The 27,231-nt window shown below is 37.8% G+C and overlaps 1 protein-coding gene across 1 annotated transcript; it reads right to left on the reverse strand.

Moving 5' to 3' along the window:
- Nucleotides 1-1,789: 1,789 nt before the first annotated feature.
- scamp1 (secretory carrier membrane protein 1) lies at nt 1,790-25,902 on the reverse strand. Its single transcript, XM_083564175.1, has 9 exons — nt 25,683-25,902; nt 12,860-12,937; nt 12,551-12,658; nt 10,057-10,168; nt 9,633-9,761; nt 5,521-5,680; nt 4,046-4,147; nt 3,823-3,940; nt 1,790-3,650 (listed from the first exon to the last, which is right to left on the reverse strand). The coding sequence occupies exons 1-9, from the start codon at nt 25,737-25,739 to the stop codon at nt 3,501-3,503; spliced, it is 1,014 nt and encodes a 337-aa protein (XP_083420301.1). The 5' UTR covers nt 25,740-25,902; the 3' UTR covers nt 1,790-3,500.
- Between the last annotated feature and the right edge of the window lie 1,329 nt (nt 25,903-27,231).

Genomic DNA, 27,231 nt, shown 5'->3' on the forward strand with positions numbered 1-27,231 from the left:
TGACCAACAAACCAAATCTGAGAGTTAATTCCCCATTTTCACATATTTATTTATTACACTGACAAACCATCATCTTAAAAGCTTGACCTGAAGTGACCCCTGGATTTGGGTAGTGATGACAACACTGCTTATGCCACAATTTACTGATCCAAATGTGAGGTGGGAATACTAACCACCAGTTATAATATAATAGTTGTTTAAACCCAACAAGGAGAAACTTCTATTGCTTTCCTTAGCAAGGAAATATATATTTTATCAACCGTAAATGATTAGATATATACATTTTTGGGAAGATGTCAGGAAGATGTTACACCAAATTTAAGTGAGTTGGTGGAGATTTGTGCTCATTCAGTCCCAAGCGTAAAGTCGGGTAATATTGTATGGCGAGGAGGCCTTGGGTGCAGTCTGCACTCCAGTTCACCTCAAAGACGTTTCAAAGGGTTGAGGTGAGATCTGTTTCTGGCTTTGTGTACAGGTGCATCGTCATTGGCAGCAGGTTTGGGTCTCCTGATTCAAATGACAGGAAAATATCAATGCTACCAGGTCCGGATGTTCGGAGAACAACAGCATATGGGTGAAAAAGTTGTGTCCCCCAATACTTGTGTCCATTTGGTGTATACTCTTGTACAAGACTCATAATAGGTGAGGCAGGATCAAGTTTATTAGTTTGCGATGAGCTAAGTTAAGTCACCTACACGCAGGAGTGTGTATATTGTTAGGGACTGTAGCAGTGGGTTTGAATTATAACTGTGGAGAAAATGTTTGCGTGAGATTGAATAAAAAAGGTAAACTGACATTACAAAACCAAACAACCATTTTATTAATGGTTATAAACAAGACCATTTAAAGTGTTTTTTAAATTTTTATCATTAAGTGCTTTTTGTTTTTACACAAGGCAATTTAGGTCAATTCAATTTAATTTGCATAGCACTTTTAACAATGTACATTATATATATATATATATATATATATATATATATATATATATATATATATATATATATATATATATATATATATATATATATATTTTATAATGCCTAAAATTGGGATGTTTCATGTAAGAATACCTGCACTTTTTGCATGTTGCACCCATCATAGAGCTGAGAAATCTATTGATTTGATGTAAATGAACAGCATTTACAGGGTACTGCGTATTCTGAACTACCCAAATCACAATTAAAGCTGCAGGGGCCTGAACAATAACAAATACATGGCAGGAAGTTACTCTATAAGCTACAACCCCCTTTCTAAATGATCCCAACCTGCAAAATATGATTATGGTATAATTTATTCTGATATAGAAATGATATCACAGAGGAATGGTGTATTGCTTCGCTGCCAAGTGCACTGACAGTTACTAGTATAACCACATTGTAAGGAACATGGGGTGACGATAATATTGAACTAAATCATATTTATGTAGTCTCATCTCATCAATCCAGGTAGGAACTACAGGTAAACTAAAAGTAAAAGACAGTTATGCATTTCTTCCCAAGCTGAATCCTTTAAACTGGTTTATTATATTACTTTCCCACTTTATTGAGTCTGGTATAGGAAAAGCAAAAGGCTCAGTAAAGAGAAAATATATAGAATAAGTGCTGTCATGGTTTAGTTTTCTACCTGCATGATCTCATATCAAGAGCTGAATGATATGGAAGACGTTTGAGATGTTGGTGAGGTGCGTCTTCTCAGGGTTCGACTTATCAGTCCTCCAATCAGCTTTAAAATAGCTGCTACTCGCCTACTTAGAAAAGAAAACGTAACAAAAAACACTACTAGTAGCACATTAAGTAGTCCGTTTTTGTATTTTATTCCTGTGTTTATACAATAAATATACAAAACTTAAACTACTCAACATGCGACTGCAGAGGGAGACAAGAGTGCATTTGTACAGTACGATGAAATTATTTAGGACAACAGGCAACCACTCGTCAATTATTATTAATTTTTTACAAAATATACAAATATCCCTTAGGTTTGTTGAACGACGTTCGCGTCACCACCTCCTCAGTGCTTCAACTAATAATGTCATTTGAGTTCAAAATCACAACTTAAAAGCCACAATCCGACGCAACACATGCACGCACAGGCTCACGCTATAACGCTTTCGATGGATTTTTTCCGATTTAATTAGTATCAACGAGGAACAAAATTTCAGGTGCCGCTTGTTGGAACAAATTCTAAAAATAAAAAATAAAAAAAAGGAAGAACGACTTGCAGCTCATCGTGAGATGATCGAACTGGAAACCCTACAATAGCAAAAAGAAGGGATTAAAAAACCAAACAGGATTTAAAAAATAAAGCTATGAGCAAAATGTCTCATAGTAACATAGTCAAGTGACAGTGAGAACATCCAAGTGTCAGTTCTGAAGTCAATACTGTAAAGAGGTGACTGTAGCTACCACTCGCGCGCACACGCACACTCGCGAGAGTTGTTTCTCTGACAGCTGTTTCTTAGTGCTCGTGGCTACGAGGATGCATTACCTAATACGCAATTTTGAAATGATAAGACTTGAATAAGTGAGATCACTTGCTGTGGAGTTCAGACCGACTCAAATACACTCCACACACACACCAACACCTAACACGAGTGCTAGCATGCTATAATCGTTGCTCTATTTTTCTGCGTCTCTGAAGCGTGCCGTTAGAAAAACAGAAGTGAAGGACTTCACTGCAGGTAGTGTTTACTTCTTTCAAGGCTTTTACTTCTCACTGCACCCTAAAACCTCAGATACAGGACGTGAGCCGAGGCTTAGTCAGCTTCCCGAGCACGTCTAACCCAACTCATGTGTTTGTAGGTCATCGAACAAGCCTCAGAACCGACGTGACAGCGCCTCAACTTATTATTATTATTATTATTATTTTTAGAAAAGCAGGAACAGCATGTAAGGCAGAATCGGAGATTTAAAAAAGCAACAGAAGAGCCACCTGAATCTCCCATTGGGTGCATTTAGTGAGGGACATTCCTACTGGCTGATGCGTGGCAGGAAGGAGATGCTTGTTGGTATGAGATATTTGCGGATCGTGTAGACGATTTGGATGGCAACAACCCTCTGTTCACTCATGTTTGGAGCAAGTGGACAGAATCCTTGCTAACATCACTTCCTGTATAGTTTTTTTTTTCAAAATTAAAAACTTCAGTCAGCACATGCTCAATCTGAATGGACAACTGGAAAGTGAATGGAGTATGACAAGCGCACACACTCATACGCACCCACACCCCCACACACACACCCACACCCACCCACCCACGCACGCACGCACACGCACACAATCTCAGCATTAGTCAGTTGAGTGCATCTTCAGAGTGAAGGGAAGAGAGTCATAGTTAGCCAATGGAGTGCACCGAGGCAATGAAGGGGCGGAGTCTGGGATCCTCCACATCTGAAACAGGCTTACAGATGACTCACAAGTCAAAGGAGTACAATAAGAAAAAATGATAAAAGAGGAGGGGAAGGGGGAGGAGCTTGAAATCTGGCCTGCTCTCTTTTGGCCTATTAGAATTGCTCTTTGAACGCTCCACGAGCAGCGGTCGAGGCGGCGTTAGCGGCCGCTGTTTGAACCGTTTTGTTGGACATGACGCCGGTTGCGAATTCCTGTTGGGCCTTTTCAAAGCTCGCACCAGTGGTCCGATACAGCCCATGGACCTACACACACACACACACACACACACATTATAGAATGCGACTGATGTAATGTCAATACATTGACTAGTTCTTTTTTTGAAGTAAGAATTAAAAAAAATAAATACAGCAACAAACATCCCACGTTCTCTTGATCCATACGCCTTATTTTCCATTTCAGATTTCCATTTTTTACCTTTTTAAACATGATGAGAGAGATGACAGCAGAGGCGGTAAACAGAGCAGCAATCAGGATCATAATGATGCCGACAGGAATGCTTTTGTTAAGGCCAGTCAGTGCTGAGATCCAACCACTAGACACACACACACACACACAAATATTTGATTCTATTGGCATGAGAGAATAAAACGCAAAAGCAATTCTAAAGCTCTAAAAAGAAACCAGCGTGTGAGAATACCTGACTCCCCAGCCCGTGATGCCGATGGCCTGCATCACGTGAACGCCGAACTGACAGATAAAGATGAAGAAAAACACAAAGAAACGGAAAGAGCTGTCACTCCTGCAGAGAGAGACAGATGGAGACCGAATATCATTAAATGTGTCCGTGTTTTTATCAGTAAACACACATTATATTGATTTTGCGCACTGCAAAAAAACCCTCCTCATCCTGATTGATCTTATTTTAAGAGTTAAATATTATGCAAGCGCAGATCGTGTTAGTTTATGATGATTGTTACGATTATTCACCTTTATTTTCTTACTTAGTTATTAGTAAAGCTTAAAGTTAGTTATTTTAGGAGGAACCTTGGGCTCCCGACAAATAGCGACTCTTTTTCCTATTTCTCTCAATACAGGCAAAAGTTGGCAGATGCGGAAGAGGTATTCCCGCCGGACCCTCGCAACACCTCATAAGTGAGAGAGACTCATTGGCCCTTGCGGCAGGAAGACCCCGAAGACCCACGAGCCGATGGTGACCGTGGCAGAGACAGTCCGCCTGTCGGGACCTGAGGCATTGGAGCTTTCAGTTTTAGTTCCCTAATATGGACTCTTTAACCCCGATTTCAATTTCCCCGTGTCTGTGTTCAGCCTGACGCGGCGGCGAGTCACCACAATATCAACACCAACACATTTTTTTACAACCGAATAAAATATAAGACGGTATGTTTTCAATTTTTTGGAACTTTACTTATTTATACAAAGTACTTATGGCTTTTTACTAAGTTGTTCTGTAGTCTGATTTCAGTTTCTTAGGTTGAATATCTTTTAGTGGCCAGTAATAACCAAAAATAAAAACATTCAATGATGTTTTATGTTGCAAAAAGTAATTCAAAGTCTTCATTTGAATAAATAATTGTTGACAATACACATGCATGCGTGATCTTGGTTTCAATTGTAATCTTGTGTCTAGTTTAAATGCTTTGTCTAGTTTTAAAACAGAATATATAATAATGGCAAATCTGAAATTTAAGGCATTCTCTTGTTTAATAGCTCTGGTTTTTATGTTTATTAGACTACATTGAATGCTTGAAATAAGTGTTTTATTGCATATTTTTTAAAACATTTAGTTTTTTCTAAAGCCTAGATATGTTTTCTTATTTTAAGAAATCTCAAGTGTAATTATCTTATTGCACTGGCAGATCATTTGACTTGTTTCTAGTCTGTATCTTCCTAAATCACACATTTATTTCTTACATTTAGACGGTTATTATTTTCAGTGTGCAAATTTACGTGTACGCTGATGTTTCCTATAATATACACAAGGCGTAGAAATATTTTGTTCAAATATCTAATGTCAAAATCGAATCTTTAAATCGTAAAGAACGCACTGATTACGAGTAAGTACTAAACGTCTACGGAACTTTAGGCTGAGCTTAAATCTTATCATTATTAAATAATATCATGGCAATTCAAATGAACCTGTGTGTTTGTTACCTGAACGCCCCATACAGTGGTCTGTACCAGCAGACGAATGAGCAGGGAGTGAAGAGCATGAACCACAGCATGGCCAGGCCAAAGTCAACACCACGCGTCGCATCTACACAAAACCACGCCAAGCAGCCGAAGATGTTCAGGAACAGTGTTGCTGTGTGAACTGGGAGAAAAAAAATAAAATAAAAATAAAAAAAAATATATATATATACACACACTTCAGAACATTGAAACGTGGAAATCATTACCCATATTTAGCACTGGTAGGTAATGCGGAGAACTGGTGCATGTGACTTGTGGTGCGGGTTTTACCCAAGCACACACTTTAGTGTGAATGATAAAGAAATTATGACTATATGTTGGCAATCTGTATAGTTCCTTAAACCCATAAACGGCTGTTACAAAAGAAAAAGAGAAATCCTTCCCACATTTGCTCATAAGCATAATGATTTATATTAGTAGTCTCCTAGAAGAGAGTGGGTTCCCTTTTTCTTTTCCCCTCGAAAAATATCGCCTCAGACAACCCCAGGCTTGTCCACTAAGTATCTAACGCTATACATCCGAAATTAGGTTCATTACCACCTTTCAGAAGTAATTACACCGTGTTAAACCGTTTTGGAAATTAAATAAATATTAATAAAATGACAACTATTTAATTGAGCAAAGACTCCAGCCCCAAAAATAAAGCCTCATTTTTCTATATCCATGTCAGATACAATATTAATTCTTCTGCCATTATCAGCCTAATGCAAAATGAGAAGGAGAGGAGAAAAGGCTCATTCAATTATTCAGTGCTTTAGAAATAAGCCCAGACTCCCATATTAAATGAATGACTCCCTGTTGAACACTGACAGGCTGGAAAAGTTTTAAAATGAAGCATTGACTATTCATTTTATTCCTCCCATTCATATACTCCTTCGCTAACTAAACTGCTTATATAGAGGAGTTAAATAGTGCTGTAAAATGTATTATAAGACTATACTTGATTATTCTATTCCAAATTGACCCCCCATTCGAAATTTTGGAGCATGGCTGTAGGGACTTGTGCTTATTCAGCAGCATTTAGTGAGATCTAGTGGCTCTGTGCGGATCACTTAAGGTCTTCCATTATATCCCATGTAAACCATATCTTCATGGAGCTCGCTTTGTTCGCAGGGGCATCGTCATGGAACAGGTTTTTACCCATTAGCTTCAGGAGAGGGGAAACTGCCACAGCATTCAAAGACATCCTATACATTTGTGTGCTTTGTTGTAACAGTTTGGAGAAGAACCTTAAGCATGTGTTTATCAGATGCTCACAAACCCCATTCACGACTAAAGAAACTAAAGTGCAGTTGCTCTCAGGTTGCAGAAATCGCTTTAGCAACTTCTATGTACACAAGAGTGCCTTATCACAAATGTCACACCCATCCTGAGACACTTCAAACAAAACTTAGATGACACACATTTGTGTAACAGGCACACAGTGTGCTACAATGCTGATTGGATCTCTTGCGTTGCTCAGAGGTGGACAAAATCACCAGCCCAGGGGCCTCACGCAAGTGTGTCTGGGTAAAACTAGTTATCCGTTTTGCATTCACTACTTCCTGGCCACTAATCAGGTTCAGTAGCCTCCTTTTATTTTCTGGAAACATTATTCATCCAACAGAAGAGAACACTTTTACTCCAACTAACTTTATGAAACACTATTCAGCTGGGTTTTTTTTTTTTTTTTTTTTTTTTTTTTTTTAAACACAATTTCTTAATAGTAAAAAACACACACAAAAAGATTTCATTAAACAATTTCATCACAATCTCACTCCAAAAAAAAAAAACAAAGAAAAAGAATGAGCCATTTACACCCACAAAGGCTTGTTTTCACCAAACAGCCCCATTTTTAGGTTTGATAATGAAGTAGGCATGTTACAGCAGATCTAATTTAGAACTCAACATAAGGAGTGGGATCATCCGTGCACCAGAAATAAGTCACAGAAACGGAAACGTTGAGAATGTTAACGTTTGCATGCATGGTGCATCAGCTGTGTAGTACAATTTGTAGACGAGATTTTAAATTCACGACCACTTTCATAGGAACAGCTGGATTTATGTGGTTATTTATGTAGCAAATTAGCCAATCGTGTAGCAGCAGTCCAATGCAATAAATCCCTAGACGTACATGGGTGATTAGAGGATATATTTGACTGAGGCACGGCCAATTTCCAGATGTCTTTTAGAGTTTACAGTATATAGAATAGTGTTAAACACATACAGGAAACAGCCTGGTTTGTTTAAGCTGCAGAAAAAAGCCCAGCGCACACATAAAAAAATCAACCTTAAAGACTACTACTGCAGAAGACACACTGCATTCCCCTCATGTCTCAGTCAAGCTGTCTCAGGAATCTACACAAAATACAGAAGTACAAGTGGGCACAGGTTCACTGATCTAGAACTAAAAAAAAGTAGGAAAATATACATTATAAGGATAAAAGCTTGTGGATGTGTCAACTATAAAACTTCTATGTGCTTTTTGAACCCCCATTGTAGTCCCCATTTTCTGTCCTTTCTGTTCCAAACGTTTGAATTCATGGTCTAAAAAGAAACTCTACATTTTGGAGTGTGGTTGTGGAGATTTGTGCTCATTCAGCCACAAGGTACCAGGAACTGCTGTAGGTGAGGTGAGGAAGCCTGAGGTACAGCCAGTGTTCCAATTTATCCCAAAAGTGTTCAAGAGGGTTGATGTCACAGGTCTTTAGCAGGCCAATCAAGATCTCAAACCACATAAACCATATGCTAATGGACGGACATTGTAATGCTGGAACAGGTTTGGAGCTCAAGTAAAGGGAAAACTGAATGCTACTTATTCTGAAGGCATCCTAAAAAATTATGTGCCTCTATCTTTATGGTATTAATTTAAGGAAGAACTACATATGGCTGAAAGTGTCTCCATTCATTTGTGCAAATATCTTTTAGCTTTCGACAATTACACCAGGCATCCTCTAATGCTAGCTGTTATATTGCCCAATAAAACAGCATGCTGAACAGGAAAAAATAACATACATGAAAACACTGACAATTCGCTGACTATGCATCTATCTATTCATGTTAAGCACACGGGGATGTGGTGGTTGAGCGGTTAAGGCTCCGGCTTACTGATCATAATGTCGGGGGTTTAAGCTGCAGCACTGCCAAACAGTCACTGATGAGGCCATGAGAAATGACCGATCCTGTGCACTGACCTCAGCTTCCTGACAATCTGGGATGTGCAAAAACAATATTCTTTTGGATTTTGAAAATAAAAAATTAAACTAAAAAAAAAAAACCCAAATAAAACTCCCACACCTCCACAATTAAATACTGGGTAGCTGTTGACAGGGCTATATATGTATAGAGTTCTGGTAGCATATGACAAGTTGAAACTTGCCAAGCAAATGGATAAGAGAAGAGTGCTTCTGGAAATTATTCAGAGCGCTTCACTTTTTCCACATTTTGTTATGTTACAGAGTTAAACCAAAATTTTACACTTACTTTTTTTTCAAAATTCTACAAGAAATACCCCATAATGACAACACGAAAGAAGTGTATATGAAATCTTTGCAAATGTATTAGAATATAATGAACTTAATCCATTTTCCAAAATGTGGAAAAAGTGAAGCGCTGCGAATACTTTCCGGCTACACTCTACACTGGCCGGTTTATTAAGAACACCTGCTCATTCATGCCATACTCCAATCAGAACAACGCATAAAACCATGCAGATAGAGATTAAGTGCTTCAGTTTAACTTTCCAGGAAAACATAGGAATGAGGAAAAAGTATTATGTTTTAGAAATCTCAGTCTGAGAATACCTGCATAAATAATCTGGTTCCTCCAATACCTGAACATCTTTGTACTTTTTAGCAAGACGTTTACAATGCTAGAGAAGGCTTTTTCTGTTCAGAAAAGCCTGTAGATTTTTTGTGTTTATTTTAAGAACTATACATCTAGTAGAAAATGTTAGCCGTGTAAAGGGTTTTCCCAGGCCAGCACACAAATCTGGCATTAAAAAAAAACAAAAAAAAAAACAGCAGTACTGATTGGCTGACAGAGAATAAAAGAGCTTTGGATAAGTGACTTGTGATTGGATTGGAGGCACTCACACATCCACAGGTAGTACATTATCTTGACTGTCTTCTGAAACTCCACTGGGATATCCACTGATATGTCATGATAGAAGCAAGGACCTACAGGGAACTTCTCAGGCAGCGGTGGCCAGTTGTTTTTCCTGCCTGTGAGGAATAGAAGACAGAGAAAGCAGGAGGTTTAACCTTTGGCTAACGATTAGAACATTAATTGTGGAGCAACTGTCACGGTGGCACTCAATTTGGAAAATGTAAAAACGTAAATGTACCAATTATTTATTGCGATCATCTTTATTTGTTACAAATGTATCGTTTTCCAAGGCTTTATTAATGATAAAAAAAGGAAGCACAATAAAAGGGAGAACAATCTTCAGTTTGTAGGGTAGGATACAGGTGTACAGTAGACATGCCACATTTAGTAAGAAGTCAGTATAGTTCACACCTCCAGATGCATTGAGTGACTGCATCTCTCTTTCTCTGCGGTCGAGCTCTGCAGCTTTTCTCTCCAACTCCTCCTGCCTCCTCAGCAATTCAGCCTGGGCCCGTACCTGATCCTGCAGCATGCACACACAATAAAATGCTCCCAGTTATAAAAGGCAGGTTGAACAATTTGATTAACCAGGGGAAACCAACCAACCAACCAACCAACCATCTATTTATTTATTTATTTTCTGATGGACAAGTAATAATAGCATCATTGTTCTCTATTCACAGAACAATGATCTAGCATCTAGACACAGCATAACACTATTATCACCACACTAACAAATCTTCTACAAAGTGTTTCATTCCGCTAAAACAATAGCAATTTCCCAAAAATATATTATATTATATTTAAATGGACCATGGTCTTTTTTTATCACTTATGTTATAGCAGCTACAAACTGTCACTTCCTCACGAGCCTTACATGAATTTACTTATGCATTTACTGAATAATAACACTTCTGTTATATCTGATGCTATAGAAAATGAACACCTTTTGACTAACCAGGCTCGAGAATTTGATGGCGCTGTGATGAGTTTTTATTTATTTTTTTCAAACCTTGTTTTTGTGCAGTGTTCCTAGTAGGTCTTTAGAATGCAACTAAATAGACCTCGTCTGATGGCCAATGGTAAGTGGAAGTTCTGTCTGTCTTTTGCAAATGTTTCTGGTACTAAAATGTCCTCTAGGCGAAGTGAGGTCACTTTAGAGATCAAAACGGCCCCTTTATGTTAGGACGCAATACCCCTCATGTGACCATGTGTTACTTCCCTACGGCTAAATTCTAGCTGGCACCATTTGTCATGCACATGCACACAGACTTGCTCATTTTCCACCTTAAAAAAAAAATAAAAATCAAACCAGTATTTGATTATATATGCAGGTATGCATGACTCTACATCTATTACATAACCTTTAAATTTGTGTCATATGTTGACTCTTACCTATTTTTGTACCTTATCATTAAAAACAAATGTTTTATTAGAGATTTGAATAAATCAGAACAATCCCCTTGGTCATCCGTCTTTATAGGCCATGCTGAATTCTCTTCTGGCCATGCTGAATTAAACATTCCACCATATGTCACTAATGGCTGAGGGCAATACCATGTGCCGTTTGTTCTTCAGGTGCACTTTTATCTTCTACCACATACTAGAAGTGTTCTACTGGATTCTGGGAAGGCCAGTGAAGAACACTGAAGTCACTACCATGTCCATGAAGCCAGATTGAGGTGACTGTTGCTTTGTAAAATGGTGGGTTGTCATGTCCGAGGTAGCCATGAGAAGATAGGTCAACTGGACCCATAAATGGATTTATACTGGTCTCAATATTACAGTTTTTTTGATGACTGAATGGAATTCACTCCCAACCAATTTTTCACACACACAAAAAAGTCTCTAAGGTACTGTACATAATAAGCAACAAACAACTTATTTTACTTGATTTTGTGATCATGGCCAGAAATGTAAAGATATTTCATAAAGATCTAGGACAAATCATGACCGCAAACAACAAAGATGTAAACACAATGCAAGGATTAACACTCCCCATAAATACTGTATTGCTATGTATTATGTGCATTGAAATTTGGTGTTCTGTTAAAACTTTATTTTCTTTTGAACATAGGGTCACATGATTTACCAACGGGATAACAAAATTTCAGATTTTTGTGTGCTGCTACCAGTACTAATGCTTCAGGTAACCATTTTGTGCCTTCAATTTTATATTCAGGTCCTATTCTAGATTATAGAGTAAACATTAATCAGTTTTTTCGAATTGGGGAAAAAAAAAACCTCACACAGCCTTCTGAAAGGACTGTTTCATATCCAGTCTTTTTGTTTTCTGGCATATTAAAAGCTTTTGAATGTAAGGTCAGAGATTTCGATTTCACATCTCAGCACATTGTACAATCTCACTGGGAAACCTATCCTACATTGAGTTTTTGGCTCTACAATACACCCTTATCATGGTTTGGCCAAAAAATGTAGAAATTTTAACTTGGGGTATTGCAGCCATGACGACTGAAAAATAAACATGAGACTTTTTTCACCACACACAGATTAGATAGTTTCTCAGTCTACCAGGACAGAAAAACTCCATTTCACTGTAACTGGTGCAATGCACTTGACTTAAGCGAGCCAATGATACGTCATTTACTGCGTTTTCAATATTATTTACAAATGACCTGATAACGACCGCATCCTTTCAAATGGTAACAAAGCTGGTACTGGCGAACAATCTTCCCTACAAAATTAAACGTGGTGTCCCATGATGCCATCTGAGATCAGGTGCATGAAGTAGCTAGATGTCGGAACACAGTGTGCTTTGGGAGTTTGGTTTCCTTTGCTATAGAATTAATGATTTATTGCAGTCACTGTAGCTGCACTTACAACTCACCCTATTACTGATGGAATGAGAATAGATTTGTTTGTGTGTGTGTGTGTGTGTGTATACCTGTGTTTGCTGTGGCTGTGAATAAGCTGGGGGTTCCTCGGTGGGCTTCATGATGGCTGGCTGTGTGTTCGCAGTGGGTGGGACTTTAGGGCCTGAGCCAGGCGGAGCCTAATATAACAGACAAAATTAAACATTAATACTGTACAATGGGATATTTCTTCAAATCCATGTTATGCCATTGATTAATAGTTGCGAGGTGAGAAATTCTGTATACTACAGAATGTTAAATGTAGCTCACGGAATGACTGACTTTATTGTATGTTGCATAAATACAATTTTATCTTCATGATGTGATATAAATAGACTTACGGGTTTTGTATCTGTAAATGGATTGTACTCCTCCAGGCCGGGTGGCACATTCCGCGTCACTTGTGTCACTGAGGGATCCTAAAAAAAACAAAAAATAAAACAAACAAAAAAAAAAACAGACACACAACTATAAAGACGGACAAAAACAGCCCCAGAAAAAACATCTGTGTAGCTCTGATTACAACCGAAATATTATTTCTTCATTCATTCATTTACAGTAACCATGTAGTCCAAGCTACAGAAATACCCAGTTTAATACTTTTATTATTTCCTTATGCATAAGGGACACATTGTATAATGTATAATATAATAACTGTATAAGGACCACATTCAGTACTGTAGTTGTTCAAGGTCATCACAAACCACAGCTGGTGTTTTGATGACAATGGCGCTGGAGAGCATGCAAAAGGCTGCACCAAATTCCTCTATAAATGTTAGATTCTGATGCAATCTGCGATCTGTGAACACCAAAGTATGTCATTTACATTATTTTGAAATTATGCCCCGTGGATGAAGGCAAGACCGTCCTGTAAGACCCTAACCCTATCATGGAAATGATTTATAGACAAGTATAGGCGATTAGTCAGAAAAATTTTGTTAAACATTAGTGACTCCTCCTTCTTTTTCCGTTCAAGGGGGAAAAAAATATCTTGAAATTTAGTGCCACCACGAATATTCCTAATCCGCTCGAGGTCTTCGAGATGAGCCGAAAGAGATTTATTTATCTCTCAATTAGGGCTGAAACAGTTCCTTCAAATACAAAAAAAAGCATGGAGACAATTTTTTTTCCTCAATGCTTCGTTTAGTCCATTTAGCTACACACGGAGCACTGCGTTTCCCCACGGACCATTATTATCGACGCCCCACTCGCTAAACACTAGACCGATCTGGGGTCTTGTTTCTAAACGTTCCACGCAAAGATTGTGCGAGAAATCTGTGAAGCCAATTCCCCATTTACTTGTAATTTCTTTCATAAATCACATCCTGTTAGTGGAAAGTGGCAAACGCAGGTTTTCAGCCTCGTTTTGTGCATACACCATTTTTATAAATGAGACTGCTGGACAGGGAAACACAGGAGACGCTGCAAAATAAAAAAAATGGAGGAACGGAGAGAGAAAACGGCGAGGGGCAAGGAGGAAGATTCAGGACAAAGACCACCACAGAAAGTTTCCAAAGTTCGGGATCATTTCAAACTGAAACGTAAAGAAAACACCATAGTGTGTGTTTACGGGTATTTTTTTTTTACATAATTTAAAATAGATTTGTATATATTTTTTTTATTTATATATTTGTATTTTAATTAAATTAACTAAATGGGTTTTGTTTTCACAGATTGCAATTTCAGCAACAAAAATTTACATTTTTTTAAAAAGGAAAACTTATTATTTTTTGTATTCATTTTAAGAGACCATGTTTTCTCTTTTATATTTACTTCCTATCCGATTACTTGATTAATTGATGGACTACTTGGTAGATTACTCGACAGCTGCAGCCCTGGTCTCAGTTCTGCATTCTCTCCTGAAGTCCTGCAAGCTTTACACCTGATCATCCGCTCCTTCCCACACAACTGAGGCTTTTTTTAGTCCCGATGAGCAGCATGACATTCCTGCTCTCTGTAAACCAATATAGTGCCAAATGGGGTCTCTATCTCCCAGATTTTCTCTATGCCTTAAGGCGGAGAATACACATGTTCTTCATATCTTAGAAAACACGCACATTATCCTTAAGGCTAGTATGTGCTGTAAGAATAAAATTCATTTCAGTAATATATATAGAATTTACAGCAATTTGACTAAATCCACTATATTCTGTTAAGCGTGTTTGAGTCCTAAAGGTTATTAAAGGTTTACAAGCCAAGGGCGACAATACGTGTCTAGCACAGGTTTGTGATAAAGAAACTTGGCACACAAACTCTAAAAACTTAGATCGCCTGCAAGCACAAGAAATTAAAGAGCTGCAAATGCTGCTGCCCATCTGAGGAACCTCTGACATTATAGGTGAGTGTGAACTGTGATGAAGCCATGAGAAAAGAAGCCTCTTCAGTGGCCAAAAACTTACTTCAGGAACAAATATCACTAGTAAAGAACCTAACAGCAAGCTATATGTATTACTGCTCGATAGATAGATAGATAGATAGATAGATAGATAGATAGATAGATAGATAGATAGATAGATAGATAGATAGATAGATAGATAGATAGATAGATAGATAGATAGATAGAGATGCAGCGGATCACAAAACTCACGGTTCAATTACATTACGGTTTTTGAGTCACAGATCGGATCATGTTTTAGAATCAGCAAAAAAGGGAAAGGAGACAAATATAATTTGCTTTCCATTTATTACAAGAAAAGTTACAGCAAGCAAATGCTTCCATACGTACGATTGAAATCACGCGAGAGGCTTCTCAAGCTGTTTTGCTCCTTCGCTAGCCGTTGTTATTGAGAAGTGTTCTACTTTTAACATTAACATGTCACGTTCACATCGTAAATTTTTTTAAATTTTTGTGATTAGCCCGCAAATTAAAGAAATTATATATATACATATTTTCATATATAGGTTCAGATATATACAGATTGATAGACATACAAACAGATATGAACCAATAACTCATATAGGTTTAAAATGATAACATGGGATACAATCAAAACACATAAAAACTAAAATAGAAATTTAATAAGCAATGATTTTATATATATATATATATATATATATATATATATATATATATATATATATATATATATATATATATATATATATATATATATATATACATATATACATATATACACACACACACACACACACACACCCCCACCGTATTTTCCAGACTATTAGCCGCTACTTTTCCCCCGCGCTTTGAACCCCGTGGCTTAAACAACAAAGCAGCTTATTTATGGATTTTTCCTGCGTTTTTCCCGGTTTCACAAGCTTCAAGACAAAACACTGAGCCCCTTAACATTAGACCAATGAAATTTTTATATTAAATCAGATGCGCTCCGACTGAATCGGGCCGCACCACATCATAAATATGGATGAGGTTCCTCTGACGTTTGACCTGCCGCTCACTTGCACTGTCTACAGGAAATGCGAATCATTTATCACGCTGAAAACAACCGGGCATGAAAAAACGCACTTCACCTGTGTTCTGAGCTGCACGGCATCGGGAGAAAAGATTCACCGATGGTGAATGGTGAACGCACTACGATGCCAAAAGATAAACTCTCGAGAGAAATAGTTGTGAAAGGAAGGATGAAGACAGTGAACAATGACTTTCTTGGTAGGCTGCTGTTTAGATACAAGCTGTGTAACAGACACTGTCTTTCATTAAAGCCTGTGTAAAGTTCATTAGTTTTAGTGTAGACACCTGCGGCTTATAGACATGTGCAGCGTATTTATGTTCAAAATAAAAATCTTTGTCAAATTCAGCGGGTGCGGCTTATATTTGGGTGTGCTTAATAGTCCAGAAATTACGGTACACACACACACACACACACACACACACACACACACACACACACACACAATAATCCCCCGTTTTTGTTCCAAAAATGAAAAACGGCGATAAACGGGCGCCACCCCAAAAATGATATTTTATGTATAAAGTACTGTAAGTTTTTTGGTGAGTGCGAGAGACCGGGAAAATCAGCGAAACAAATTAGTCATGTGGCAAATGCAATTCTGCGATAAACCTATCTTTCTTTTCAGTTGCTTCATGCATTGTCTCTGAATTTGTATTTAAACTAGCAGTGTGGTCTATTCCTTGGAAACATTTGACTAAAAAGATCTATATACATTTGATCTAATATCTCTGAGTAAGCAACCTAACTATGCTTCAAAGCAATAATGTCTTTTCCAGTGTATAGTTATAGTTTAAAACAATAGCCACCAGGCAATTGTGGGTGTTTGTAAGGTCCTACATGTGGATGTGGGCGAATAGAGCTTTCCTCTGATTGTGTTAAGTCACCATGTGATGTCTAAAAAGACACGACGGATGTCTTGGGGGAAAAAAAAAAGCAAGTGAGAGGCTTTGCTCTACTTGGCAGGAAGCAGCCGTATTATAGAAGAGAGCTGACTGGTAAATGGGAATTGGAAGAGACTATTTAAAGATTAACTTAGGAAAATAAATCCCACAAACGCCTCTGATTAATATTAGAAGCTTTTGCTGAACCTGGATTCACAATGCGCTGCGGAGCCAGGATTCCCTTCCATTACAACATAAAGCTTTTCTGGGAAGATTTGCTTTAAATAATGCAATAGAGAAGAATTACGAATATAAGACATGCGTGCGCACCACTGTTAACATGTTTTCCATACAATGACCGTAGAAAAAAGGAGAAAAATGTGTTTCCCTTGTGAAATGGTCATTTTTGGGACTAGATCTCCATGTTATTGGTTTGTACAATTGTTCAGCGTGGGCTTTTGCTGAAACTTGGCAACCACTGCATAGGATTTAAAACCTTATGCTTGCGTATGTGTTTTTCTTTTGTAGTGCAGGGTCCTAGTCCTGATACGAGGACCCGGTCAATATGAAGAAGCTGTCTGGCAAGCTTAAATCCCCCCCCCTGTCAGATACTGATGTAGAGGGAGGAGGCCTGGGGTGCAGTCAGAGTTCCAATTCATCCTAATTGTGTTCAATACGGTTGAGTTCAGAGCTCTACAGCAGGCGATTCAAGATTAAACAAAGAAAACTGTATGTTCATGGAGCTGGCACAGGGGCATTTGTTTGCCTCCAACTTTGTGGTACCATTTTGGGGAAAAACTACATATGGCTGGAAGAGTCCGGCTAATACTTTAAAGTCGTACCTCCACCAGTCTGCTAAATATAATCAGGACTACTAAGAACAACAACAAGAAAAAAAAATCCCAAAACATTACTAAGCAGTTTATCTGAATAGAACAACCTTCATCTCAGGAACACAAATACTCCCCTGAAATTCTCAACACAGAATTGAAAGTAATTTAGTAACAAAGAATAAATGTATCATCAATCCCACAAGAGAGATGTTCTTAAGTAAAAGTATGAGTTAGAAAAGTTTGTCCTATAAATCTACTGTGAAAGCTCATGGTTTCTCCTGCTTAACGTTAATCTTTAGTGGCGTCGGCAAAGCTGGAGCTAAAATCAGATTAACCCTGAGATGGAAAAGCATGATGAGGACTTGAATAAAGTCCCAAATAATAGAGAGCAAAAAATAGAGAAAAACGCCTGGGCAAGATGAGGGCCTCTCTTCCTCTCGACTGTCGAGCAGGAGGGGGATATTTGATGGAGTCGCAGCCTGTAATTTCCATCTGGCAGGGAAACGATGATTCCAATAATTTTCACTGGCTATAAATAGGGAAAAAACAAGAATCGGTGCGAGCAAACATAAAGGATATTTAATAGCAAGACGGCGGGGTGAGAAATATGAGAACATTCAATTAAAACTCTGGTGCCATACCTGACAAACTATATACACCACTGCTGAAGACGGTACCTGGGGCAACTCTGGCTAGCCATCAAGAGGCCGATGCTATGAATATTTCAGACAGTGTGGCAATGAATGTTTCATGAGCCGAATGCACACACACAAGCGCACACACCCAAAAAAAAAATAACCAAACTGCTCTCTCACACTCAAACAAGTACAAAGAGTCTTTACAGCAAGACAGATCCCTAATGCCTAACTGGTCTTAGAGCATTACAACCCTGAGCCACAAATACCTCTTACCATCATGCACCGGCTTCGACTCACAATACAAGCATGTGTGCTTTGTCTAATCTGCAATTTGTTCAGTTTCTAACGACGGAAACTTCACACCACTGGTAGCTGATAAGAATCCACAATTATGACCTGGACATGAGCAGCTCTGCTAAGGAATACTTGAAAAAAGGATTGCAGTCATTTCCTTATTGTGATCCCGAACCTGCTGTAATTAATGACTTTTAGAAATCTGGACAGAATTTCACGTTCACAGAGATTTTTGAGGCACATTACATTGGCCAAATGTTTTTGGTCAACTCATCATTCATTATATATGTACAGTGAGCAAATTCTCCCACTTAGAAATCATGGAGGGGTCTGAAATTGTCATCGTAGGTGCATGTCCACTGTGAGAGACATAATCTAAAAAAAAAAACAAATCCAGAAATCACAATGTATGATTTTTTAACTATTTATTTGTATGATACAGCTGCAAATAAGTATTTGAACACCTGAGAAAGTCAATGTTAATATTTGGTACAGTAGCCTTTGTTTGCAATTACAGAGGTCAAACGTTTCCTGTAGTTTTTCACCAGGTTTGCACACACTGCAGGAGGGATTTTTGGCCCACTCCTCCACACAGATCTTCTATATATTGCTACTATTTGCACTTCTGGTAGATCCTAAACTGCATTTCGTTCCTGTGTACCTGCACAATGCAATGACAATAAACTTTGTCTGTCTGTCTGTCTGTCTCTGTCTGTGCATGCTGAAAATCTTATTCCAGATTTTATGCCCTATTGCTATTTATAATAACTTCCACTTTTCTGGGAAAACGCTCCACTTCATTTTTTATTATTTCGTCTACCTGGGGGGATTTGTAATCTCTATTGAGATCAGGCACTGATGTTGTGTGAGGAGGCCTGGTGTGCGGTCAGCATTCCAATTTATCCCAAAGGTGATCAATAGGCATGAGTTCAGAGCCCAACAGCAGTCCACTCCGACACAAAAACCATATCTTCATAGAGCTCGAGAGACCGGGAAAATCAGCGAAACAAAAATGTAACCGGGTGGTAAAGAAAGAAACACACACGGCAACAAAAAAATAAAGGGGTTTATCTGACTGCTGGTTTTTACTTTCAGTTTACAGCGGTCGGTGGGAACATCAGCAAACAAAAATAAATGAAAGAGAATAAACTATTACAAAATAATGTTTCACCAAAATGCAGTGTAACAAAATTTTGTTGCGAGATTCGAACCGCTGTAAAGCGGGTGATTACTGTAATAGTGTTTTTATTACAACATACATGCGACTTACCATTCATACTTTTATTTACTCACGGACATCTAATCATATTTACTGCCAATATCCTTATTTATTTATTTATTTATTTATTTATCAAATAGAACATATTGAAGGGGTTCCTACACATTTTTCATACGCAGAATTCCCAAAGGCATTTTAAGACCATATTTAACATCTGAAATAATGATTTTAAATCTCAAGAAGCACCAAATGCTCTGCAAGCCAGACCCGGATAAAGCACTTACTGAAGAAAAATGCATGAGTGCATGCAGTTGCAGGACACAGAAGGACGATAAGCTGAAATATTAAACTGTGCTGTATATTACAAACTGATATTTGATTACACCTCCCTAAAGTTGCTCCCCCTTTTCTTATCAGTTTCTTAACAGATAGCTTGTATGTTGAAATCAGGCACCTATACTACTAATAGGGTATCATCTCTCATCAGATGAATCCACTGAAGGCCACCATCTTTTTTTTTCATCCAACTTCATTCCATATCTCCCTCTGCCTTAACCTCGCTGTACCCACTCATGCCTTTACAGCGAACTATTCTGCAGGGTGAGAACGCAGATGTTTGTGTGTCGTGAGCCTGCAGGATCAAACACCGAAATAAACATGCATCACATCCTGTTTCTATCTATTTTTCTTCTCCCTCACGCTCCGGCTTTATTGACTGGATATACTGGTATTGTATTTGTTTGGTGGTTTTTGCTGCCCAGGAACTCGACAGACAACACACGAATTACGTGCTGCCCAGTTGCCTGGAAACCGAAACACGCAGTCCAAAAAGTAGTATCTGATGAAATCTAACAACATATGGTGAGCAAGTTAGTTTATTACGTACATTAATCAAGACATGAACATATGTGAATTCCTGTGGGGAAGATACATTTATGCAGATGCCATCTTTCTAATGGGGGAAAAAAAAGTTTTGGATGAAGCGTCACATTTGTGGTCTTGACATGGAAAAAGACCCTCGATATTTCAGCTATGGTGGTGTTACTGTTTTACCATCGTATAAAAACGGAACATCTATCGGGCATCTTTCTCGCTCGTTATGTCCGAACACGAGGTCTGCTCTGCGCTGCCGGGTTTCAGGTGCCTCCCTGATAGCGAAACGATCTTCCGCCGCCCGCACACGCCAATTAATCTACCCGGTGACAGCAGTTCCACAGAAGGAGCCATATATGGCTGGAAAAGTCAGGTGTCCTAATACTTTTATCCATTTAGTGTTTGAACACGGGGGTTATTTCATTTTCTGTTTTTTTTTTTATTTCTTCTCTTTACTGGAATTCTGAGCCGTCTGTTCCATACTTAAGATTTTGTCTTGCTTTAAGAGAGGAAAAAAAAAAAGAGACCTTGATCAGGATGAAAAAAGGAGTGTAGAATAGCCTCTTTGTCACTAAAGCGAGACTATTTTTTTTTTCCATGTTACTAATGATAACTCAATGCATCCACCCTAATTGTCCATTTTCAGTATGATTCTGATGCTTCTCCTGATACTGACATGGTGTACGTCTTCAACGACTCGTCGTATTATGCAAAGTGGTGCAATGGGAACAGGCTGGAAGGCAAGTCGTGTCCCCTGTCCAAGTGTCACGTCAGTGTCGGGTAAACAGCATGAAGGATGTCACTTGGAGGATCGGTTCATGTTTTTCACCAGACAACAGCTGTCCATCAGCACAGACGAGTTACTCAGACTTATATTAAGTGCGTGTTATAGAAGCAAACAATTTTTAAAAGGGAAAAAAAAAAGTAAAAATGGCTACAGAGGGCACAGCAGCCCTTTTTCATTTCCTATAATGAAAGTAAAACCTGGAGCATCTGCAAAAATCTACACCTGGTATTGTTTTTTTTTTTTTACCTGGTAAGTGAGAGAAAAAAAAATTATTAAAAAATTTAATGCCCACAGAGAAAATAAACATGTATATAAACATCAAATTCTCCATTCAATTTGAAGCTTTTACAGGTATTTACTTAGTAGATCAATAAATAATAATAATAATAATAATAATAATAATAATAATAAATATTAACAGTGTAATGTGTGTCTGTATTTGCTATTCTTTATATCAGAAGTTACCACAAAAAGAGTGATGCACACTGGTACAAGTTCTCATCACTGTGTGTGTGTGTGTGTGTGTGTGTGTCTGTTAGAGAGAGAGAGAGAGAGAGAGAGAGAGAGAGAGAGAGAGAAGAGAGAGAGAGAGAGAGAGAGAGAGAGAGAGAGAGAGAGAGAGAGAGAGAGAGAGAGAGAGAGAGAGAGAGAGAGAGAGAGAGAGAGAGAGAGAGAGAGGACACCATGGTAATAAAGGCGTGTGATGCTGAGGATTGTGAAGCTTTTGATAGGTTGTGTTTGTGTGGGTGGTTTGAGTGTAGGGGGTGAGCGCAGGCTGTGATTAAAGGGACGATAAACACATGCACAGCTTAAGTATTTATTGAGAGAGACCGATAAAAAATTTTTTTAAAAAGGCTAAAATCATGACAAAGAAAGACATTGCAATTTGCATGTTTTCACAAATCCAAAAACAACAGAAACCTAAGAGCATCACCATGGACGATTACGTATTCTCAGGAAGAGCTGCAGCGTAAACCTGCACTCATGACACAAATGGCAGTGCTACGATTGATATCTTTATGCTTACCAACTTGGATTACAATGTTTTGAATAAAATGAAAAAATTACAAATAAAAAGCAGAATAGAGATTTTTGAAGCTCGGACCTGACAGCTGATTTGACAGCGATACAGGTTATATAAGGAATAAAACACGACGTGCTGCTGTGCTGTTAATAGAAACTAATCAATAGCAGAGGGATGTAGTGCAGTTTGACCCAAAGGTGAAACAATTTTACCTCCCTAAGGTTGATTATTGCCATGTTACAAAATGTCACAAAACTGTCTAATCCCACTTTGCCAAATAAAAAAAAGGAAAAATGGAAGGTAAAGTTCGCTGTACTGAAGAATTTCCTTTCTCAGAAAACAACCTAAATGACCACGTCACCATTACAATGAGCACACACTTAACTCACGCATGTGGAGTGCTCACTGTTCAAATCGCCGTGCAACCCGCTGCTATGGAAACGAGGACGTATCGGAACGGACGCGTTAACGTGAGCATTTTCCGCTCTAGAAAGTGAATCGATACATTTCGAACGATTTATTAAAAAGAAACACAGATGCAATATTTTACGTTTTATTAACTGGATTAAAGATTCATTCAGCTGAAAAATTGAGGGCCAAAAATAATAATAATAATAAAAAAAACTTTAAAAGGCAACGTCAGGTCTGTTTCTGTTCACAGTGTTTGTTATCATTTGTTATAATGTTATATTTTGACTAACAGATGACTTGGATTCTATAACTTTGCTTTCTATCTATCTCGCAAACTCTAGTGCTTTTAACCCAAACTCAACTATTTAATATTTAAACAACACTACTCCATACACAACTCTACCATGAGGACACAAGATAACTAGACGGCAATGTCTATGTCAATGTCTGATTGACTGGATTTTATAGATTTTTATACAGAAATCTTTAGAAACGTATATTTGGAGGGTTTAAAGCAGTTGGTATCAGCAGCCCAACAGCTGTTTACCAAAAATGGTTGCCAGACGGATGAGTCAGTATGCAGTATGATGTACTTCTCCAGCGGGCAATAATCTTAATGCCAGAAATGTGGTCAAAGAAAAGAAAAGAAAAAAACCCAACAATGCTGTTGATGCCTGGATGGACACTTTTCAAACCCAATGACATCATTGTACATTTTTAAAACCAGACGACGAGCCATGCGAATGCTACCTTGTCACAAAAGTGTGCTTGAACAACAGGATTTAAAAACTTCCAGTCATTCCTACATTAAGCAGGATTTTTTTTACTACAAATCTGAAGTCTTTCTTTCAAAAATATGTAAATGTAGGCTACATGGCAACCACAACTACCTCTGAATACTTAATCATGATTCATGAAGCAGAAGTGGTTATATTTTGTTTCGCACTGGCACTTCCAGTGATCGATTCTGACTCTAACAGATGAGATGTCGGTTTTAGGCTTGAGGCAGAAAGAAAAATACATACTCCGTCTTCAAAACTTGCCCAGTCAGCAACTTCTTCTTTCTGCACAAGTCCATGCATTCAATCTACTACAAAGGCTAGAGGAGGGGAAAAAAATGAAGGCGGGAGTACAGGATTCTTCTTCGCTTTCTGATTAACAAGGTCACTAGCCATATACAGTATACGGACAAAGGTTTGAGGACACCTGACCATAAGCTTTTTTTGAACATCACATTCCACACGTCGTCACCATTTTCTGTTATATTATCCTCCAGATGTTCCACTAGATTTAAAGTAAAATCAGGTATTGATGTTAGGTGAGAAGGCCTGGGGTGCAATCAACGTTCCAATCCATCCCAAAGGTGTTTAATAGGTTTAAGGACAAAGTTCTACAGCAGGCCATTCAAGACCTTTTGCTCCAACCCATCTACAGCATCTTTATGGAGCTTGTTTTTGTGCACCGCTTCAGTCATGCTGAAACAGTTTTGGGTTCAAGCGAAGGAAAAACTTCTTGCTGCCACAACCATCCTATACAATTGTTTGAACAGTTTGAGAACAACAACATACAGCAGAAAAAAAAATACTTAATACTTTTGTTCGTATACTGAATAACTAACTATTTTTTCCCCCTTGGTCCACATCTGGATCACCGTATGCTATTCAAGAGTGATTCATTCTAGAAACAGTAGCAGTAATTTCTCATGTCTTGGAGCGATTTTATGAAATGTATTGTGCAAATATACACAATATTCGATAGAATCACAATTTCCATGAAATCACACCACACAACTTGGATTTTGAGGAACATATTGATCATTGTGTCAAAGTGTTAAAGTAGTTCACTTTATTCATTCCAAAATAAGAATTCATTAAAGTGGCAGGCTGTTTATCCGGACATTATTATTTTATAAACCAATCTGCAGGATTTCATCTGAAATGATTTCAGCAACAATGCAGGAAAAAAAACAACGCCTGCAATATCAGTGCCACTGATCTCTTTATAAAGCTTTCTGATTGCACCATCACGACGTGGCCTTAACCAGATACCCTCTATTTTTAATCAAATACTATAAAAAAATTAATAACTAGCCAATATTAGCCCGGTTCTCAAACCAATTTCAAGCAATTCGACTGAAGAAAAAGCTGTTTGGACACAACACCATTTGGCTGCTCTTTCTCACCAAACATGATCAGCAAAAGCTCAGGAAGAAAAGGTTCAATCGCAAACGCGTCTCTACCAGGTGTCTTTGTGCACTACACTGAAGGGAAGAAACACTGTTTTACAGTCTACGAAGTGCACTAACGGAGGGCGCACGCAGCAGTTTGGGATTCGGCCTGCGAATACGTTATTGCCAACGACTTGGGCAGGATGAAATCAATTATTTTGAAGTCAAATATAATTTAAATGATGAACATACGGTACAAGAGCAAACGCTATATCTATATATATAATAACTATAAGAAATATATATTAAATCATCAATGACAGATTGTTGACATATACAGCGTTTGGTAATGTCAACTGTATCAAAAGCGATTAAAGCGAGCCAGGAGACGTGATAACAAGTCATTGAATAAATACGTGTCGATAGGAAGGATTGTCATAAAAGGAGTACGTTTACATTATTTTACATAAACAAAAGAACCGCATAGAACGGTCAGTAGACTTGCTCAGTAGGGCTGGGTGCATTAGCGTTAGCTTTAAGCGTTAGCTAGCTGTCTAACTAACTGACTGATCGCGATGAAGGGAAAAGGTTGGATTTTTATCCCGTTACCTGAAAAGGGTTGCTGAAGTCAGGATCTGCGAAAGGGTTACTGTCGAAATCCGACATTCTGTCAATGCACCGTCTTCAATCCTACAAGAACAATAAAACCGTAACAAAATATATATACACACTGATATTAACCCTCTCCTGCACAGCAGCGGCGGCGGCTACAGAGCTCCACTGATCTGCAGCTGCAAAATGGCAGCACCGGAAGTGACGTGTAAGTGCCACTAGTCTAACGGATTGCTTCAGGTTTTGTGGCGTTTTTAAAATTGTATTATTATTATTATTATTATTATTATTATTATTATTATTATTATTATTATTATTATTATTATTATTATTATTATTATTTGTGTTAATCCAATTACATTGATTACATATTTCTAAATTCCAAATATATTCTCCGACATTTTAAATAAATACAAATAACAAAAAAAGCCGTTTTAATAATTTTATGGTTTTTTTTAATTATATTTACAATTTTGAATGTTTTTTTCTTTTTGCACAAATATTTAGTTAAACAGTGGAATAATCAGTTATATGTAACAACAGTTCGAAGGGGAAAACCATAATGTAAATGGTGCCATCTAGAGGCCAATAGAGGTTTAACTGTTAAAATATTATGATCGGGATTGGGTGTCAGGGTATGAGTGATTAGGATTGAGTATGATTTGATTAGATTTGATTAGATTAGATTAGATAGATAGATAGATAGATAGATAGATAGATAGATAGATAGATAGATAGATAGATAGATAGATAGATAGATTGATTCAACAGTTTGTGACTGGGATGTGAAGAGTCCTTGATAATGTTGTGAGCTCTGCGCAGACATCTGCTGTGGTGAAGGTGTTCAGTGGCAGGTAGTTGGATGCCAGTCAGGGGGTTTTGACCACCCTTTGCAAGGCTTTGCGTTCACACACAGTGGAGCCTCCATACCATACAGTGATGAGTGATCAGGATTGGGTATATGTAAAGGTATGAGTGTTTAGAATTGTGTATGAGTGATCAGGGTTGGTATGAGTGATCAGGATTGAATTTGTGTAAGATAAGATAAGATAAGATAAGATAAGATAAGATAAGATAAGATAAGATAAGATAAGATAAGATAAGATAAGATAAGATAAAATATACCTTCATTCATCCCACAGTGGGGAAATATCTGTGTTACAGCAGCTAAGAAAAAGAAATGTGCAAATATGTAAAAAAATAATAATAGTAATAATAATAATTAGTAAAAACATTTTACAGTATATACACAACACGAGGCATAAATACAAAAAAGGGGGAAAAAGAGACCATGAATAAGTAGTTACACTATCAAACATAATGCCAATAGGTGATATTGCACATTTTTTAATTATTGTTATTGCATGTGTTGCTTAAAAAACTTTGTTATTGTTATTATTGCACAGTTAAACAGTAATAACAGTGTATATTTTGGTGACTGGTTCACTGGGAGCAGCTCTGATTGTAAAGTCTAATAGCAGCAGGGAGAAAAGACCGTCTGTTTCGCTCCTTTAAACACTTTAGTGTGTAACAGTCTGTCACTGAA

The sequence above is a fragment of the Silurus aristotelis genome (genome assembly GCF_946808225.1).
Source record: "Silurus aristotelis genome assembly, chromosome: 16".
NCBI lineage: Eukaryota > Metazoa > Chordata > Actinopteri > Siluriformes > Siluridae > Silurus > Silurus aristotelis.